Source organism: Mizuhopecten yessoensis, unplaced genomic scaffold, assembly GCF_002113885.1.
Source record: "Mizuhopecten yessoensis strain PY_sf001 unplaced genomic scaffold, ASM211388v2 scaffold6647, whole genome shotgun sequence".
Lineage (NCBI taxonomy): Eukaryota > Metazoa > Mollusca > Bivalvia > Pectinida > Pectinidae > Mizuhopecten > Mizuhopecten yessoensis.
The window spans coordinates 1,102,592-1,122,711 of record NW_018406654.1 but is presented as its reverse complement, the minus strand read 5'-3'; the positions used below and the strand labels follow the sequence as shown (position 1 = coordinate 1,122,711).

Genomic DNA, 20,120 nt, shown 5'->3' with positions numbered 1-20,120 from the left:
ACTAATCCAGTCACCACTAATGCAGTCACCATTAATCCAGTCACCGTTAATTCAGTCACTAATAATTCAGTCATTATTAATTGATCAGACACTGTTACTAATCAAGTCACCATTAATCCAGTCACCACTAATCCCGTTTCTACTTATCCAGTTATCACTAAAAAAAGTGGCTCCAATCAGAAAATGTATAATACCAGCCCTTAAAACTATACAAAGACATACTTTTGCTGCTGAAAACAAACTTACACTTGCAATAATTTTCCTACTATTGTACTGTAGTGTCCAAATTTAGTTTTTTCGGACAGACCCCATATTTACATGGTTATTAGAACGGTGTATATATACTTACAGCGTCGTCTCCTAAGTGGGGGAGGGTCATTCTGCTGTCCAGTGTCGACTGGTCACGTCTGATGGACGAAACGCCCTCATCGATCGAAGAAATGAGGGCACGTTGAGAGGAGGTTAGGGAGAATTCATGGACGCCCTGGCTCTATGTGTGACAAAAACAAGTATTAACACGAAAACAAGTATTAACACGGAAACAAGGGAAATTCTATGTTTACATTTCTGATACAGGGATGTTTCTCGCTGTGTCTATCGAAGGAAAAGTATATCATATCGGATATCAGTGTCTCTAAGTTTCCCTGTTTCTCGCTGTGTCTATCGAAGGAAAAGTATATCATGTCGGATATCAGTATCTCTAAGTATGTCAGAAAACGAAATTGTAAATAACAGATTTTTTTTCTCTTCTAAATATAATAAAAGAATATTGATTTCTTTTTAATATTATAAAATCAGTAAATCAACATAAACTAAGCAAACTGTTTACATCAACATATTTTATAACAAGAAAATCACTAAAATGTTGGTAGGATTGGTGAATTATGGATGAAATATGAATAGATAAAAAAAAAAAAACTTTGACATAACAGATATTTACATTTCAGAGAATATCATTAATAATCATCCATTTCCTTCTCAAGAGGATAAATATTGAAAACATGTAACATAGCATGTTGTAAAAGACTCTCTTTAATTTATACAATCAAGAACTCCAACATGCAGTCATGCAGGCAAATAATCTGCTTCCTTTAGAAATCAAGGGGTACCCCCTCTGTCACAGGTAAAACAAATATTTGATTTCTTATTCCCATGATACTGTTTTCTGGTTCTTTAATATCCTTATTAACCCTTTCACCACTGTAGACCATAATGGACCATCCAGATCAATGCATGGTAGAGTCTACTAAAGTTACATAGGGGTGAAAGGGTTAACTCATTCACCCTTACATATTTACAGTGGACTTGCCCAGTCTTTGATTTAGTAAGGTTCAAATGTGACTTTAAGGGTGAATGGGCACTTACAAGGATGCTCAAAATATTTTACACATTAAGAACAAAGTGAGCTTAAAAATAGTTAAATGTGACCTTTGACCTTTTAATTAACCTTCCTAGACAAACTCTAATAACTTGATGTTGCCATAGTATTCAAGTTGTTATTTTGCTTTGAAAGTATTCAAGTGTGACCTTTGACCGTTTAATCTTGACCAATGCCCACCAAAATCTACTGAGATGTAGAATTTGAAATTAACATACTATTGTGTTAACAGAAACTAAATGTGTTGAGGTGTTTGTGGGATATCTTGTACGCAAGCTTTTAACTTCAAAGTGGTAAAGTATGACTTTTGACACTTTAATCTTGACCGATGACCACCAAAATCTAATAATTGGTTGAATTTGATATTATTATACAAGCTGATATAGTATTGTAGCGGAACTGGACAGGGTCGATCGTCGGCGACCAGGAAGCTCAATTGGTAGAGCGTCCGTTTAGAGTTCAGAGGGTCCCCAGTTCGAACCCCGGTCTGGCTGTGCATTTTTCCTCTCTTGTTACAGTATTATTATACAAACTGAATCAGCTGAGGAGATCTTGTACACAAGCTAAGGACACACGGACAGACTGACAAAGCAATTTCTAAATTCCTCCAACCCCTTCAATAAGGGAATAAAATGCAAGTAGATCGTTTTCTTTTAAGTTACATTCAACTAAAAGCCTGAATGCATCACACTTGCCCCATCAAATAGTCATTCAAGAAACCGATAATTTTAATTTCTAGCGAATAACTGAAATAACACACAAAAACATACAAAATGCAAATAAATATTTTCACTAAATTTGTATCAGGTTAATACCTAGTTCCCTTGCGCTACAAAACAAAAGAAAATGGATACAACTAAAATGAAATAAAATTAAATCAATGTTGGGCAATCAAGTACTAATTAGTCTCTATCAAGCAAACCGGGTCTAGTCAGTTTAGGGTTAGTAGAGGTACATTGGGGGGGGGGGGTCAAACACAGGTTACCTACCTAGGACCGCCTGTCAATCAAACTCAGAAACAGATCATGTATCATTAACGCCATACTGGATATTATTATTGTTTTACTGAACTCTGACCCTGAATATTTTTTATGTAGTTTTCCCCAATTATTTTACTTTTCTTCAGCTTTCTTGATATCTTAATTAAATTTTCCCTATAGAACTCATTCGAATAGTTTCCAAAGCTCCCTCAATTTTACAACAGTCCCTTCTTTCTTACAACATCTCCTTCAGTTTTTTCCTACAATTCCTTTCAGTTTTTCATATACCTCATACGCTCACTTCTCATAGCTCTTTCAATTTCCTCCAACATTCCTTCAATTTTTCTCATCGCCCCCTCATTTTCCCCAAGGTCTACCCAAAATCTGTATGATTTGTTCCCTCCGTATGATTTGTTCCCTCACCAAGATCTACCACCCCCTACCCCACTGGCCAGCCCATCATCCCTCCTCCCTTCACTTCGTCCCCCCCCTGTTCTCCAAGCCGTGCCCCCCTACCTTTCTCACTCCCCCAAACTTCATCGCTCTCACCAAGGTCAGTAACCATTGCTCTCTCCCAAAGCTCCCTCTCTGAAGATCTGCCTTCCTCACACGGGTCCACTCCCATCTCTCCCAAGCTCTGCCTTCCTCACACGGGTCCACTCCCATCTCTCCCAAGCTCTGCCTCCCTCACACGGGTCCACTCCCATCTCTCCCAAGTTCTGTCTCTCTCACCCAGGTCTGGTCCATTTGCAAAAATCTGCCCCTCTTTCAAATCTGCTGCCTTCACCAAGGTCTGCCCCCTTTTTGAAAATCTCTGCCCCCCTGACAAAGGTCTACCCCCATAATCTACATGCTTAGTAAGGTATAGAAACTCAAGACACACCTGGTTGTTTTCATGCCGCACATGCATTGAGTTTGACACCTGACTCGACTGCATGGAGTCCATTGATCCTGCAGAGAAATTTGAGGGCCCGACTCCTGACCTCATGACCCCTGGCATGGAAACGGACATGTGATCAGCATGGCTGACCTTTGCCTGGTTTTGTTTGATAATCGTAGCCCTTGAAAACAAGAAATGGATTAAATCACCTGCAATGTCTATGATTTTCTAGTCAATGTTATAAGTATCATAGCAGTTTAGGATACGTTTTTCAAAAAAATAAAATGAAAAAATAATCAACCGTTTTTGTACTAATGCAGTACGCTGAGGTGTTTTAAAATTGAAGTTTACATTAATCCTTTCACCACTGTAGACCATAATAGACTTATCAAGATCAATGCATGGTAGAGTCTACTACAGTTACATAGGGGCGAAAGGGTTAAGAGTTACTTAAGAAAAGGGTTATCTGTTCAAAAGAAGAATGCTTTCCTGTCAATGTTCATTATGATAGTAAAAGCTTCATATAAAAAAACTTGCCATTTAAGTTGCAACCTCAGTTACAACAGGCTTAACAATTTCAGTTCCCGATTTCCTAACAGTTTCTTAACAATCTCCCTCAATGTATTCCAAAACTCCTTAATGATTGTCATTATTATTATACTTCATCTTTATAACAGCATTCCTGATTGGATGATATTGATCACATTATGGGGAAATAAAACATCATGTCGCCCTCACATGCATGGTCCTTCCCGATCATATTTCCCTTATTCAGGGCCTCTCCAACGCAATGGATAAAAGCCAACACAACAGATTTATGAAAGATTGAAGCAGATGACGACAACATTTGTCAGTCAACCTCATCATCTTTACCGTTGGATTATTTGTATAATAAAACATTGCTTTTCCTTGTGGTAGGAAACATGAAAATTTGTTTCCTTTTAATCAATCATGTTTAACTTGGGCTTTTCCCTCGTGTGACACAATTTATCTAGGAGAAACAAAGAATTGTGTTTCTCCACACCAAGAGTAACAAATGTATTATATTTCCTGAATGGACTTGTCATATAATTTCCGTGAAAATACACAATCTAACAGATCTTACTGTCCAGGTGCGACGTTATCCTCGTACATTGGAGCCTCATCTGTCCCATCAATCCCAAGGTGTTCCTTGGCTTTTTTCTGTAGGATAGACACAGTATTTTGATTATCAATCAAATCTAACATTTAAATGAAAAGAAATGTACCGATGTTACCCCTTGAATTTTTTTTGGTTTGTGAAAATTTCAATACAGAATTGATATTACTACACAGTTACTTTTTTATTAACAACTCAATGTTGTAAGTTCAACTGCCTATAGGAATCACCTGTGTATAAAGGTCATTGTATAAAAAAGAATATTGGCATTCCTTAACATTTTAATGAACATACTTCATGAGAATATTGACCGCTTAACTTTTTATGAACCGCTTAATGAGAATATTGGCATTGCTAATCTTCTTCTGAACACTCACAACCTGTTCGTTTCATTCAACCTGCAAGCTGCCAACTAATCCCACAGACTAATCTGGTTTCATAAGATGTCAGTTTGAAAAGGTGCCACTTACTCGTTTAAGAATGATATCAATGTATCCAGCGATAAGTCGCGAAATTTGTTCCCCTTCCTGTGTCTGAACAGAGTAGTAGGCATCAGAATAATCACCGAAATCCTGTAAATAAAGGGAAATAACTTTAGTAAGAATTTCATTTCAATTTTTTTTTCTAGTCAAGTATTTGCCTTTCACTGGTCTGTATATGTCATGTGTTAATTTGGTCTTCATGCATAATTACTAAACATTGTATTCCGAGTTATAATTTTTGAAGTCATTAAAATTTTAAGCCATCTTTTTTACAGTGCACAGAAAAGCTAAAGTTAAACTGAAGTTGAATTTTTTTACAGACATACAGAATTTCAAAGAAAGATTTTAACTAAATATTTGAAATTCATCTTTGAAAGAAATTCCTCGAAATCCTGGAAATGTTCTTAGTATTTCGAGCAAGACATATTTGAAATTGATCACAAATTCACTTATACTCAGATAATTTATTTTTCTCCTGAAAATGTCATTGATGATTTAGTAAGTCAAATAACTCATTCACCCCTGAAGACACATTTGAACTCTTCCAATGTAAAGGTTTGAATAGTTCATTACGAAATTGCAGGGGTGAATGAGTTGAAACAAAGCACACAGCTGAGAGCACAATGAGAACTCTTCTGTTCCTGAACTACTGTAGATGTGAAAATCTTTACTCAGTGTCTACCACCTAACCGGAGCACAAATGATGAAACATTTCCGAAGAACGACAAAAGTAATTCTACTCACTAGTGTGAAGCTGTTAGGAGATGCGGCCCAGCGCCTCACTGTCGTCAGGGGCCATGTTTTCATGACCTGTAAAAACAAAAACAGAAATTATGAACATTAACCGTTTTTTTCCCACACAGCTTATAAGAGAGTGTTAGCTCTATAGCATATACTGTATAGCTGCTTAATTTTGTGGGGGGTTTAACTTCGTAATATCACGGTCACTAAAGAAAGCGTGAAATTAAATGCCCAGTGAATATCAGTACCATGAATATACACAGATAAAAGAAAACACCTTTTTACCCTTTTAAGCCGAAAAATGACCATTAAACACCAATTTAGTATTGTATTTTATGTTATTTTGATTATACAGTTGTAAAATAAATCCCATCACCATATTTTGATAATGCACTTGTAAAATAAATCCAATCACCAAAATACAACAGTACCAACTTGAGCGCACTGTTTTTACCTTGTAAAGTTGCGTGAAATGTAATCCGCCCAAAACTCATGATTGGTACAACCGTGAAATATTAGCCCCACAAAATTAAACAATTATACAGTAAGGCTAAGAATATCTTGTAAGCTAAGAAAAGTTACAGACATCTACACTATTTTCATAGTAAATGAATTGAAAACAAGGCAAGAGGAAGAAGCTTTGATATTAACTCGGTCACCCCTGAAATTTCATAATGAACTATCCCAACCTTTGAATTGGAGGAGTTCAAATGTGTCTTCAGGGGTGAATGAGTTAAAATGTTTCTAGTTTCTGAACATGGCTTCATTGCATTTTTTCTGAATTTATATCACCAATCTCAAACTAGTGATGGGCAATAGGATTATCATCAAAGGTTTCGTTTTTTAATAATGATAGATTTCAAGCAACTTTTATGCATTTTTGTCAATCATTTAGTTCATAAGAATAAAGGACTTTCAATGCAATTTTTATATTGTATACATTTGATGCTTTGATTTCAATCATGAACCGATTGCATCAGTAATGGAATTTGTAATCGAAAATTGGAATCAGAAAGGGCAAACCAATCAATTTTCGATTATAATCGATCAGCAGCCCAACACATCTCAAAACTTATTTCATCCTGCACATTGCCAACAATTTTATGGGTCCATTTCTGCCAATCCCTGTACAAATTGTTCTCGATGTATCACCAAACCCCTTTATAATGCCATACAAATATTATACAACAACATTTGATATAGCACCATATCTAGCTAGAATATTCGGGGATCGAACCTGGGCAGCCTGCATGGAAGGCCCGAGTGTTAACCACTCAGCCAATCTGCCAATTTCTTTACTATGAAGTTTTGGCATTGTAATGAGAACGACTGTGCCCAACACTGATTTCCCTCAATTTCCTCACAAAAAAGCAGTTCCTCTTTTTTCATCCTGCACATTGCCAACAATTGTATGGGTCCATTTCTCCCAATCCTGGTTTAAGTTTTTCTTGATATATCACCAAACCCCTTTATAATGCCATATAAATATTATACAACAAAATTTGATATAGCATCCTATCTAGCTAGAATATTCCATGCATACGACAACTTCGCCTGCATGGAAGGCCCGAAGTGTTAACCACTCAGCCAATCTGCCAATTTCTTTACTATGACAAGTTTTGGCAGTGTAATGAGAACTACTGTGACACTGTTTTCCCTCATTTTCCTCACACTTACCTCTTTCGTCTTTTCATCCATTCGGACCACGCTTTCCTTGGTGATTCCCAACAAACGCGGAGCAAGTTTATTCTTCCCCGGCATTTTCTCCTGTGGAAAACATACATACATGTATATTTCAAACGCACAATCAACACCAGGTTTACATTTTCTAAGCTAAAATACAACATGGCTTGAGTTTCTGCTTATTTATTTGTGACAGAGGCTTTTTTGTGCTGTTCCGGAAAAAAATATTTCTTAGCCCTTCGTAACTGAAAATTTTGCTGTCAACTTTTTTGCATGGGCAATTTTACACGCTCTATATTAAAAACATCAATTAAATGTGTCTATTCACACCCAAAGGGAAAAAATATCACATTTAAAGCCAACTTCTGGGTTGTTCTTTCGGATGAAATCATCAGATCTTAGAAAATCGAAGTAGTTTAGCAAATTCACTGGTTGACAATGTTCAATGTTTGGGTCCAAAATCGGAAGTCTCTGTCGGAACAGGGACATTTGTCAAGTATGAGAAGGGGATTTTTTTGGCATCAGAGTAAAGCATATTATTTTTTAGTCATTCTTTATCATTTTCCAAGTGTCATATCACTTTCAAATAAAACACCTTTGGATCCGATCCCTCAAATAGGAAATGTCAGCACCAATCAATTTTAAAGACAGATAATTCAATCTGAAGAAGACGAATGAATCAATCCTGTGTGAATTGGTATGTCGTCGTCGAGATATGGGTTACGTGATGGTAGGGAGGTCGGGATATTTGAATCTTTTGTTTTTGGGCTAAAAAAATTAGGTGTATGTATTGTTTATGCATACTAAAGTTATGGTAATTATTACTGAAATGAATGAAATGGTGTGTTGCATACGGAAGCCAAGGTCGTTAATACAGGTCGTACTAATGACTACGTTACCTTGACGAGGAAGAACGTGATGCCGTAAGTCTTCAGGGCACGACACTGTTGTGTATACTTGGCTTTGGCTTCGTATTCCGACAGACCAGTCCATTTCTTGTGTTCCTACAGGTAAATTGTCATTAGTTAGTACAGGTGAATCGTACGACAGGTAATTAATACACAGGTAAGTTCAAAGTGTATGACAGGTAAATTTTCACACAGGTAAACAACAAGTTACTGCAGCCCATCAAAAGCCGTTTTCGCAGACCTTTGACAGAAACCCTTGTATCTGTGAACCTGACTTAAAAGGATACCTGCCTATTACAACATCCTGTTATTTCTGACCTCGCAAACTAGATTCTCTCCTGATGACAGGTAAACTGACACACTGTCTGATCTGACCAAAACAATTCTATTGAGATGTCAGTATGGACAGGTTTACAGACACACTGTCTTATCTGACCAAAATTATTCTTACCACATGTCGGTATGGACAGGTTTAATTATACACCGTCTTACCTGATCAAAATGACTCTCTCCAGATGTTGTAATGGACAAGTTTACTAACACTGTCTTATCTGACCCCTCGTCTTGTTGGTAAAATGAGTTTTCACAGTATATTTATATAAGCAGCTGACAATAAACTACTATACTTACTGCGAAAATCTTTTTCTCTATGCCTTTTATTTTACAATATTCCTTGGGTAAAAATTCTCTCAACCTGAAAAATAAAGAGAAACAAATTTATTGCAATGCTTTTACCTATACAATGTATGAAAATCAGGTTCAGTAAAATCTACTTGTCCAGTTCCCATGACAACTTGGAAATCAATTTCTCTAACCCCCTTTCTGGAGAACACTCCTAATTGGTACATCAATTTTTGTATCTCGTTTCAGATCAAATGTATGAAATTGTTTAAGGTCTGACTTTTTAATTATAGTATATCCGTGTCATCTAAACGCTTGAAAGTAACATGAATACAGACATGTGTTTCAAACATTATGTTAAACATGAAGTTACATTTTGGTTTGAAGTAAAAAAAATAGTTTACACCATTGTTTCACTGAAAGTGCCTCTTTGAAAATTTTTAAGTCTTCCAACATTTGTCCAGGAAATAAACTGTTTTCTGCTAGTTCTGCTCTTAGGATTATATGATTTAATCATGAAGTGATGAAAATATGAAAAAGTAATATCATACTCCTTTATTTGAAAAAGCCTGATTTATGTTTATTTTTCATGTAGAGAAACAGAATCAACTTCTCCTAATACTTACTCAAAAAAGCCGGATTTGTGTTTGTTTTCTATATGGTTTCCAAACTGAATCTGACATTGTAATCCCGCAAACTGTATCGCCTCTTCCTGGGCCACTGGATGGGTACCGTCCAAAATGGCGTCGCGAGACTGAAATAAAAAAATAATAGTGGGAAATAATTACAGGGTTTCTCCTCATTTTAACATATCTTGTTTTAAAAAAGAAGAGAAAGAGACAGTGATAATTTTCTCTAAAAGACACTACTCATACAACCTAACTCATTCACCCCTACATATTTAAACTAGACTTGCCCATTCTGTGATTTGGTAAGGCTCAACTGTGACTTTAGGGGTGAATGGGTTAAATAAATCAAGTGTCTACTGCACTTATTATCACAATTTGACTAGTCACATCCAGCTTCCCAGTCTGCCACGCTACCACAGAGCTAAAGGGAAGTTTCCACTAACACAAAGCTACAAAGCACCTGCGAACAGTTAAAACCAGCCACACAAGTTGAAGTTATAAGTAGAAAAAATAGTGACATGAAATTTTCTATCACTGATTTTGAACCTCAAGTGTGTATTGAAACATTAAAAATAGGGATTTTTATCACTACCCAGTGAAAGACAAGAGACTATTAATAAATGTTATAAGAGGATGTAATCAGATTATTTCCCCTTACATTACTGATTACCTCCCCTTACATTTCTTATTACCTCCCCTTATAACTTTCTTGTGCACATCTTCCTTACCTGGACAAAGAGTAAGTTCAGTTGAATTGGATCCCTCTGGTCAACGTTTTGGTCGGAGTAGAAGTATTTACGTCGTAATAGCAGAGTGTCTTCATCGTTTACTCCCTGTTCTCGTAAAGTCTTTGAGTGATCTAACCATTCCACTGAGGATAACAAAAATTTAACAAAATACACGTAAATTATTCCGTCTTTACAGGTGAATATCTGAAATCCTTTAAAGAATAGCTTTAACTATAATTTATTTGAAAAGTAACACAGCATTTGATTGGTCAATCAAAATAATTTGTGACAGTATATATAAAGCGCTTTAGAGTGGCTTATGTTAGCTAGAAAGGGCGCTTTATCAAATGTTGAATATTTAATTTTTATTTTATATCCATGATATATCATTGGCAAAACTTCTCCGCTCCATTTCGCCAGTAAAACCAAATTTTAAATAGTATATTCACGATATACTTCCCCAAATCTCAAAATACAGTAGGATTGTCCTCTTATTAGTCCTTTCAATCCTATGTAACTGAAGTAGACTCTACCATGCATTGATATGGATGTGTCCATTATGGTCTCCGGTGGTGAAAGGGTTTTAAGCACATACTGTCTGTAAGCACCCAAGTAAACAATTCTAATGATTCTGAGGACAATTTCTTCCTCGGTGAAAATGTCTGCTCCCAGACAGAATCAAAAAGAAATTTCAAAATTCTCAATAAAATTTCTGCCATGATTTTCCAAATCTTGATGATGCTTTATGTAGTAGTTACAATTACGTACTTGTAAAACTTCATTATTCTTGGTAGAAAAATGTAAAGATATTAAAGCAACCAAGAATTTTCTCTGATCAAAGCACACCGATGGTTTAGCTTTTCTTACATTCATCATCTGTGTGTAGTTTTTTCCTCATTTCCTCCAATTTTTTCTGGTCCTTAGCGATAGATTTGTCACGTTTGATCGTCATAGTTTTTTCTTTCTCATCATCGGCGAGGTCACGTACAAGGGAGTATTCTTCATGGTTGGCAATTCCTGGAGTTAAAGATAATTACAGTAGTGGTCAATGTTTAGTACGTAAATATACTGGACCAGTAGAAACTCATTTATTTTTATTTTTTAAAAGAACATTTGAGACTTAATTCCTGAAGGTATTTTTCCGACAGCTTTTCATAACTTTTGAATACATATAGCACAACTTGATATGCATTTAACAGATGTTTAAGGAATCAGCTATTTTTAGTTTTCTTCAAGTTTATAGATTATATAGACAGATATTTAAACAGATTTTACTTTACATAGTCAGATAAAACAGGTTTACAGATTATAAAGTGTCACTTTAAACAGGTTTAGACCAAACATAGTTATTGACACACATTTAAGCAAAGGAATATGGCATCTTCATTTTTTTTTAAATAATTTTGTCTTTTCATGCACAAGTCCGAAAATAACTATTCACAAAAATAAAGTAATTTACAGTTTAATGATAGATTCCAGGGCTGATACTGACCTATTCGGGTACAGATGGTTACCATAAGCTGACCGACAGTGTGGCTGTCGTCCACCTGTAATTTTTTCTGGTTGCCTTCTAGAGTTTTTATTTGTAATATCCTCAACTTCTTTCTGTATTCCAGTAAATCCTGAAAGAAAAAAAATCTTCATGAAATGTGGTAAATGCTTAAACAGTCCCCAACTTTTAAGATTTGTACGCATATCATTGACAATCTTTTCTTGTTATAAATATAAACTTAACTATTCTACAACATAACATAATATGTTATTGTTGAAATTCTGTATATAGTAGTATGGTGACATTTAATCTCTGACGAAGGCCTCTCAGCCCGAAAGCTTGGAAAAAGAGTGACTTTTTAGTTTGTTTATTCCGTCTTTTCGTATTGCAAAGTTATCTGCTCTTGTGAGCAGGTATTGTTTGTTACGTCATTAGTTTGTGTGAGAAAACTACGTCGTTTTCTCAAAAATGTATGACGTTACTCTTACAAACAAATGACGTAACATTCAATACCTGCTCACAAGGAAAGGTAACTCTGCAATACGAAAAGACGGAATATTACAACAATTATGAAACAAGTTATTGCGACTTATATTTATCTAACTTATTTGCCCAGATATAAAAAAATGTGACCAAAAGAAAGGAAAAAGAAAAAAATTCCCTGTTGTCTTTGAAAAATGGGGGAAAAAGCATGAAATATCTAAATGGTGCAATTAATTATCCCAGCTACTGTGCAAAACAAGGGAGTTAACTCTTCATAGAACGGTGGTAGTACGATTGCACATATAACTTATCTTTATTCCGATTTTTTAATGCCAATATTTCACCGCATACAAAATACACACTTAACAAAGGTTTGGCTGGCGTACAAATAATCCAATTATATTTCAGACATTGACAAAGTACTGGGTTAACCTAAGCTGAACCTGATCAGCTGCAATCAATAAAATCTCAACAGTTTAATACATTTTGTCTTAATTGTTTCAAATAAACGTAACTGACTTTTCTAAATATGGATACATACACAAACTTTAGTAGATTGAGATAATTAAAAAAAAAAGTGCAGTGTTAACCAAATTTGAGCCTGATTGATTTAAAACATCATCGTAACAGACCTAAGTATGTTTCTTTTTAAAATTCCATCTCAAATAAAAACTGTTTAATTTTCTAAACAAATCAGCCGTCACAAAAATAAATACAAAGGATAACGTTAAATATAATTTATATTCTTCCATTAAAAAAAAACATAACTTATATCTCTTTTATTGAAGTATAACATCCTTGAAATTTAACTGCCAGGGTCATATTCAGGCAGGGTTTTTCACAAAAACTTAACTTTACTGAAGTATAACATCTCACAACTGCCAGGGTCATATTAACACAGATTTACATCAAATATTTGATTTTACATGGCAGGAGTAATTCAGAAACAAAATATGTTTTTCCAACATCACTCAAACAAATATAAACATGAATGAGTGCTCCATATATATATTTATAAGGCTACAAAAAACTTGTGACATAGGAATATTAAATTTAGAAACAAAATCACATTTTTAAAAATCTTCCTAAAACTTGTTCGTTATAAAGGAGTGTATAACAATATTAGCGCCTATTCTAAGCCAACGAGATTTTTGAACTTTGCCTGGTAAAATTGAAGTAGTTTCCGTTCTGAAACCTGAGGGTTTGAAGGACATTATAACAGTTACCGTACTGTACCAGTAATAAGCCGCGGCCTCATTAAAGCTATAGTCCCTTTTAAACAGATTTTACGGAGAATAGTCCTTATCCCTGGAAACAAAAACCTTCATTGAGTCCAGTACCAATTTTTATTCTCTGTAACAGGTTTGCTACTGGTTAATTCAGGTATTTGTCAACAGAAAACTTTTCTATGACAAATATGTTGTGTGTAGTTGGAAAGACTTTGTGTGATACTTGGTTCCATTCGGTTTGTTTGTGTTTTTATGTCCTTTTAACAGCTATGGTCATTTAACTCATTCATCCCTGAAACTTCACAATGAACTGTTCCAACCTCTGAATTGGAAGAGTTCAAATGTGTCTTCAGGGGTGAATAAGATAAGGACATGTCAGATTACATTGGAGAAAAACCGGAGTACCCAGAGCAAAACCTGCGGCCAGTACACAGTACCAGGTGACAGCCCCACGTAGGCCTTGAACCCATGACCTACTGGTGGAAGGCTAGTGATCGTAAGGCAGTCAGATGCCTTAACCACTCCGCCATTGGGGCCCCCTTGTGTAACACAGATTGTACATATTTCAGAAATATTTTTTTATAAAAGAGATGTCCATAAAAAGAAGGATATTTTTTAACAGAGACGTAAGACTTTCTATGACAGAGATGTAAGACTTTCTATGACAGAAATGTAAGACTTCTATGACAGAGATGTAAGACTTTCTATGACAGAGATATGACAGAGATGTAAGACTTTCTATGACAGAGATGTAAGACTTTCTATGACAGAGATTTAAGACTTTCTATGACAAAGATGTAAGACTTTCTATGACAGAGACATCACATGACACGGACATCTCTAACAAACATGTTAAATATTACACAAGATATCTGTCAGAAAATCATCAAATGATACAAATATTTGTAAGACATAAATCACATGATTTGGATTTGGCACTTTAAATTAAACAATTGAAATAGACCTATCACCACAGGTAATACATTTTCTTATTGTGATGTCACAATGCAGCAATCCTTTCCTAAACATGTTTAGGGGAAGATGAATTGTCTTTTCACGGAGGCGGCATTGTCTTTAATTTATAGATCAAAAAAATAATGAACAGAATATTCTTTATTTCCTGATGAATAAGCTATTTAATTAGGTATTGCAAAATGTTCGGGTTAAATATGTTTTATATTTTAACTCATGAATCTCAGTATTTACGCCCAGAAATTTACTACTTTTACTTGAAAACAGAACAGGTTTATTTCCTTATTCCCGTGATGAGTGACAAGTTTGTAAGTCCATGAGGAAGAAGATGTCACTATCTTGTTAAGTTGAGAACACAAGGAGGCCTGGTAAGAGTTACATATCAACTCATTCACCCCTGAAGACACAATTGAACTCTTCCAATTCAAAGGTTGGAATAGCTCATTATGAAATATCAGTGGTGAATGAGTTAATATACGAAAACTTTGTCGCAACACCTCTGTAGCTGAATTCCGCTAGATAAATATATATTGTTAAAAATCTGTATAATTATATATTGAGCTTTCAGATATTTAGTTTTAAATTATCTTTGGAGCATCAATTTCAAAAATGTACGTTCAAAGTGGTTCCCATTAATGTGGCTATTTGTACCTCCTTCAACTGAAGAGCTCTTCCTGATTCACAGGAAGTGAACATACTCTGAATTAAACATTGCCCCACACCCTTCTGTTTCTTGATCTTAGCATCCTCGAACTTTGAAGTTTTAACTAGCCTTGGTGACTAAAGGGAAAGTCCTGAGGACCCTGACAGGGGGGAGGACATAAAGGTAACCGGTACAAAATATTTTTCATTGTCAAGATGAATCATAACGGAGGTGCAAGACGGGGGATGTTGCAAAACACGACAAAATATTATTCGGGTGGTCGGATGGCGCAATGGATAGCACACTTGCCTTTCACCAAGGCAACCGAGGTTTGATTCCCCGATCAGACGTGAAAAAGGGTTTTTGGTCACCTGCCTGATCACGTGGGTTTTCTCCAGGTTCTCCAGTTTCCTCCCAGGGTGTACATAAACATATTTTATTTATGGTTTTAATTCTGAACAAGTGTAACCTCTCCCATGGAAATTCCATGGACATGTATGACGGAAGATTGTATAGGCAAGATAAATGAAATATTACTAAAATTAGAGAAAACGGGATCAGACTCGCCATAATACTTGTAATTTTACATGATAGAGAAGTATCTATAGTATACACAATACAACTGTTGTATGAAAAATTCCGTAGAACATAGTGTGCACTTGGATTGAAGAGGTCTCTCAACGTTAACTTTAGAAATGCCGATATACTGACAAAGTTATCCTTTCATACTTACTGCTGTAATCTCAGAAGATTTCAGATGCAAAATATTTTAAGATACAATAATCAAGGCTGTGAATGGATATTTGGAATATTTACATGAATACTCATTTTGGTGTTTAACCCTTTCACCACTGTAGACCATAATGGACTCATCCATATCAATGCATGGCCGAGTCTACTTAAGTTACATAGGGGTGTAAGGGTTAAATTGCGACTATACGGCTAACATTACTGGGCTGGTGTCGCGGCACTTGAGACTACCGTAAGGGCTTTTGAAAATTGATCTTGACAGAAAAAAATCACATGCCTCATCAAAATTTGTACACCAGTATGACCTTCGTTAATGACCTTTATCCTTATGTCAAAGGTCAAGAGGTCACAAGGATTAAAGGTCTATGATTACTAGGATCAAAGGTCAAGTTTTGAATATCAAATGTTAGGACTCCCACAATCAAATATGGCAAAAATGTTTTAAATAACTAATATATAAAATAACCTGAATAAAATATCACGCAGATCAAAATTGTTCACACAAGTCAAATATGACTAACAATTTATTTTCGAAATAATTTTGACATGAACACTTCAAATGTTTGTCGTAATAAAATTCCACTTATAATATAAACTAGCATTCTTGCAATTCAGCTAATAATTAAGTCAAGAATCACAAAACTTGAAGTTCTTCTACTAAAGTACATTCCTGCGCAAAAATGTGATCCTTACAATTCGCACACAAAACTATAACCTTAAGAATGATACAATTTTGGGCTATAATCCACTAATTACACTTGCCGTAACACCGACACAGACAGACATACATTTACAAATGGATGAATTCGTATTTTTACCAGAGTAAGAAATTGAAAAGGTATGGATGTCTCTTTCACCGAAACTTGATCGCTCTACCCCACTTTAAATCTAAAAGACATTTTTCTTGTCAACATTACACGCCTCCCTCATGTAATAAGATACAACTGATTTCAGTATTTATACATAGTTGAGCGACACAACCTGTTCAGTATTAGCACTTTATCACAGTATTTTTGGACACAGACACTGTTGTGTTAATGTTTTATCTTGGTATGATAATATATCATTTATCCTTGTGGCAGGGAAACATGATTCTTTGTTTCCCTACAGCAAGGGAAATAGTTGTACAATATTATGTTTCCTAATAGAAATATTGATGTGATGGTGTCAGTACACTGTCAAAACTCAACTTACGAAAAAAAGCTGAGGGACCTTATTTAAAGGGAGATGACCATACCCATTATTCGGTATATTTATCTTAACTCATTCACCCCTGAAGACACATTTAAACTCCTCCAATTCAAAGGTGGAAATAGGTCATTATGAAATTTCAGGGGTGAATGAGTTAAAGCCAACCTGGCCATTATATACACGGGAGGTAACAAGCCAAATTCTTCAGAAAATTGGTCCTTTCACTCTTTGCAAGCTCTGGGTTGTAAATATTAATTGTGCCGATCTTACGATCTACCAATGGCAGATCATGCCTGACTAAAGGGAGATAACAAACAAATTCCTGTGTCAAATTGTCTTTTCGACAAAACAGGCATATTTACAAGGCAGCTAATTACAAATTTCATTAGTGATTTTTTTCTTTTATATAAAACGGCATTCCTGCAAGGGAGGTAACCAATCAATTCTTCAGTGATTTTATCACAAAACAATAGGACTGTATTTACAAGGGAGATAACTTACCCCGTTTCTCAGTAAGTAGTAATCAAGTGCTCGTCCAGACTCTAGCCACACCCCTTTCTTTGGGTCGTCATCCTTGAGAAATAATCCGTAGTCACCAGCTGTAAGAGAAAATGATATCAATTAATTTAAGGATCCCTGTCTTACTGCACTGCCATTTTTCCTATATTAACAGTTACCTCCCCTTAACTCCCGTTTGGATGTAACTGTAGCACATTTGGGCCTGTACACTTCCATCGACCAGGTAGCTGAATCAGTTTCAGCAATGGTATTCCGTCTTTGTGTATTGCAGAGTTATCTTCTCTTGGGAGCAGGTGATGATTGTTATGTCATTGGTCTGTGCGAGAAAATTACGTCGTTTTCTCAAAAATTGATGACGTTATTTTCACAAACAAGTAAACGTAACACTCAATACCTGCTCCCAAGAGAAGATAACTCTGAAATACGCAAAGACGGAATAACAAACTGTGAAGTCCTGGGTTTGAATCCCGGTCTGGTCTGGCAGAAATTAAATTTGCATCCATCACAATGATGTAAAAGTTACAGAGTTTTGTGGGAAATTCATTGAGACATATCATAATTGTAAACTCTCCCTATTTTGGAAGGAGATTTCCGATTTTGGACACGATCCTTAAACCCTAAAATTGATCTTTTCTATTCAGTGAATTTTCTAAACTATTCTTATATTTCTAAACTATTCTTATATTCTAAGACCTAAGATTTCATATGAAAGAACAAATCCAGTGGTAGCATTTTTAAAGTGTTCTTTCTCAGGGTTATATACACCCACTTTATTTATGGTTTTAATTTTGAACACACAGAATCTCCCTCCAACATGGAAATTTCATAGGGTTGGCAAGCTTGACATTCAATTGCTGAATTCTAATGGCATGGTGGTTGTAAAAACGGGGAAAAAAATAGAAAAACAAAGAAGTTTTAAGAATAAAAATCATCAGAAAAAAAAAAGAAAAAAAATGCAAGCAGCTATAAAAATGTATTAGATTAATAGTTGACGTCTCATTTCAAATCTTTTACACAGTCAGAACTTGTCTCTCATAAATGCCATTTCCCTTGCACATCTCCCAAGAAGTTAAACACTACCAAGATGGCCATCTCGGGGGATGGTCCTATTACACAATACGGGGAGAATAAAGGCCATCAATACAGGGTAGAATACACTTTATTGTCCACATCAATACTAACGGAATTTCCTGCCTATTCCTTCTAATTCCGATGTGTACAATATTTCTCGGCACACATTCTCTCTTCCAGAATTCATTCAATATTTATTTTTTTCCCCCGTGAAGCACTTTGTTTTAATGTACCGGGGCTTCGGTCCACTTACACTACTCTCTCATACATAATTCATACGTATTTCATACGACTTGTTGAAATTATCAAACTTGTACCTTTAACATCAACTGATGAAGTCACGAGGGATATTAGTTCCACGCTGTTGAAGAGCAACATTTTTTTTTGTCAACTATGGGGAGGAATCAAATCTTGAAATAATATTTTCAACTTTCACTTACTGGTCTTCATGAAAAGGAAATACATACCCTATTTGCCCTGTATTAAGCCCAGGGACCCAACACATAATCACTGACTTAAACCAAGGGGTGGGGTTATTATAGGACAATGAAATAGCATTTGTTTGCATTTCCTCTACAATTAATACGGGTGGGCTTATTACCAGGCATGGGCTTATTTCCGGATAAATATAGTTTCAATATTGGGTCAGTGTGTCTCAGCTCCTAAACCTCTATATACCTTTCTGACCCTGTTTTCCTGTATTGGGTCATGATTATAACGCGGCTCCAGCTCACCTCCTATACAGCTGGGACGATAATTTGATTCTCGTAAGAAGCCTTTTCTGAGGAATCAAATCTAAAGGCCATGTATATTGAATCTACTATCTATAATGCAGATCTTTGCTATTTTACGATTTTTTATTTTTATAAAACATTAGCTTTCCGTTATTTATCACATGGCAGACATCCTTGGTAAGCTGTACAAATTATGCAACGCCAATCATGAATATTCATGATTAACAGAAATTACAAAACCCAACCAAAACTCTGAGTCTACATCTTAGCTGTGGTTTAACGTTGTCAATATTGGGAGACTTCATCACATCACGGTTAAAACTTATGCATGACCATCGCACAAAATATTCATGAGGCGGTTAAAAAATTGCAATGTCATCAAAAAAGTTGAGTCCATCTTGTTCTGTCAGATTTTGACACGAGCGAGGATTTTCAGGGTTAGATACCAGTGTTTTTCTGCTTGGTAGATTTGAGACTGATATTCGGCCCATTTCCATACAGAAATTAAGCTGTTCTTTTCCCCAATCACAGCATATTTCCAAAATTTTCCTGTATTATATCGAAAATTCAAAGTCTTATGATCATCTATAATATATATATAATCAAACTTTTATAATTAATGAGCTGACAAAATGTTCTGACTAGTCTGGTATCATTTTTTTTAATTTTTTTTAAATATGTATATTTTCCAAATTTTATAAAATCGCTGCGAATTAATGAGCTGGCAAATGTTCTTACTAGTTTGGTATTTCTTTTTTTATGAAAACAGATACATTTTCCAAGTTTTATGAAAAAGCTGCACATTTTCCTGACACAAAATTAAAGTCAAAGGCCTATGTGGAATGAGTAGAAAAGTCACTGGATATCA

General features: G+C 35.4%; 1 protein-coding gene across 13 annotated transcripts in view; it reads right to left on the bottom strand.

Annotated features, from left to right (window-relative positions):
- The window catches only part of LOC110452383 (talin-1-like), a 179,057-nt gene that overhangs the window by 64,728 nt on the left and 94,209 nt on the right, over positions 1 to 20,120 (bottom strand). For 12 of the 13 annotated variants that reach the window (XM_021500867.1, XM_021500876.1, XM_021500877.1 and 9 more), the window contains 13 exons: positions 17,430 to 17,527; positions 11,661 to 11,790; positions 11,036 to 11,185; positions 10,169 to 10,311; positions 9,438 to 9,565; positions 8,821 to 8,884; positions 8,182 to 8,286; positions 7,277 to 7,366; positions 5,603 to 5,668; positions 4,847 to 4,948; positions 4,344 to 4,420; positions 3,242 to 3,419; positions 350 to 490 (listed from right to left, as the gene is read on the bottom strand). In XM_021500867.1, the coding sequence (XP_021356542.1) occupies positions 350 to 490; positions 3,242 to 3,419; positions 4,344 to 4,420; positions 4,847 to 4,948; positions 5,603 to 5,668; positions 7,277 to 7,366; positions 8,182 to 8,286; positions 8,821 to 8,884; positions 9,438 to 9,565; positions 10,169 to 10,311; positions 11,036 to 11,185; positions 11,661 to 11,790; positions 17,430 to 17,527 (1,472 nt within the window). The remainder of the gene's footprint in view (positions 1 to 349; positions 491 to 3,241; positions 3,420 to 4,343; positions 4,421 to 4,846; positions 4,949 to 5,602; positions 5,669 to 7,276; positions 7,367 to 8,181; positions 8,287 to 8,820; positions 8,885 to 9,437; positions 9,566 to 10,168; positions 10,312 to 11,035; positions 11,186 to 11,660; positions 11,791 to 17,429; positions 17,528 to 20,120) is intronic. The other variant, XM_021500878.1, reaches the window with a different exon arrangement.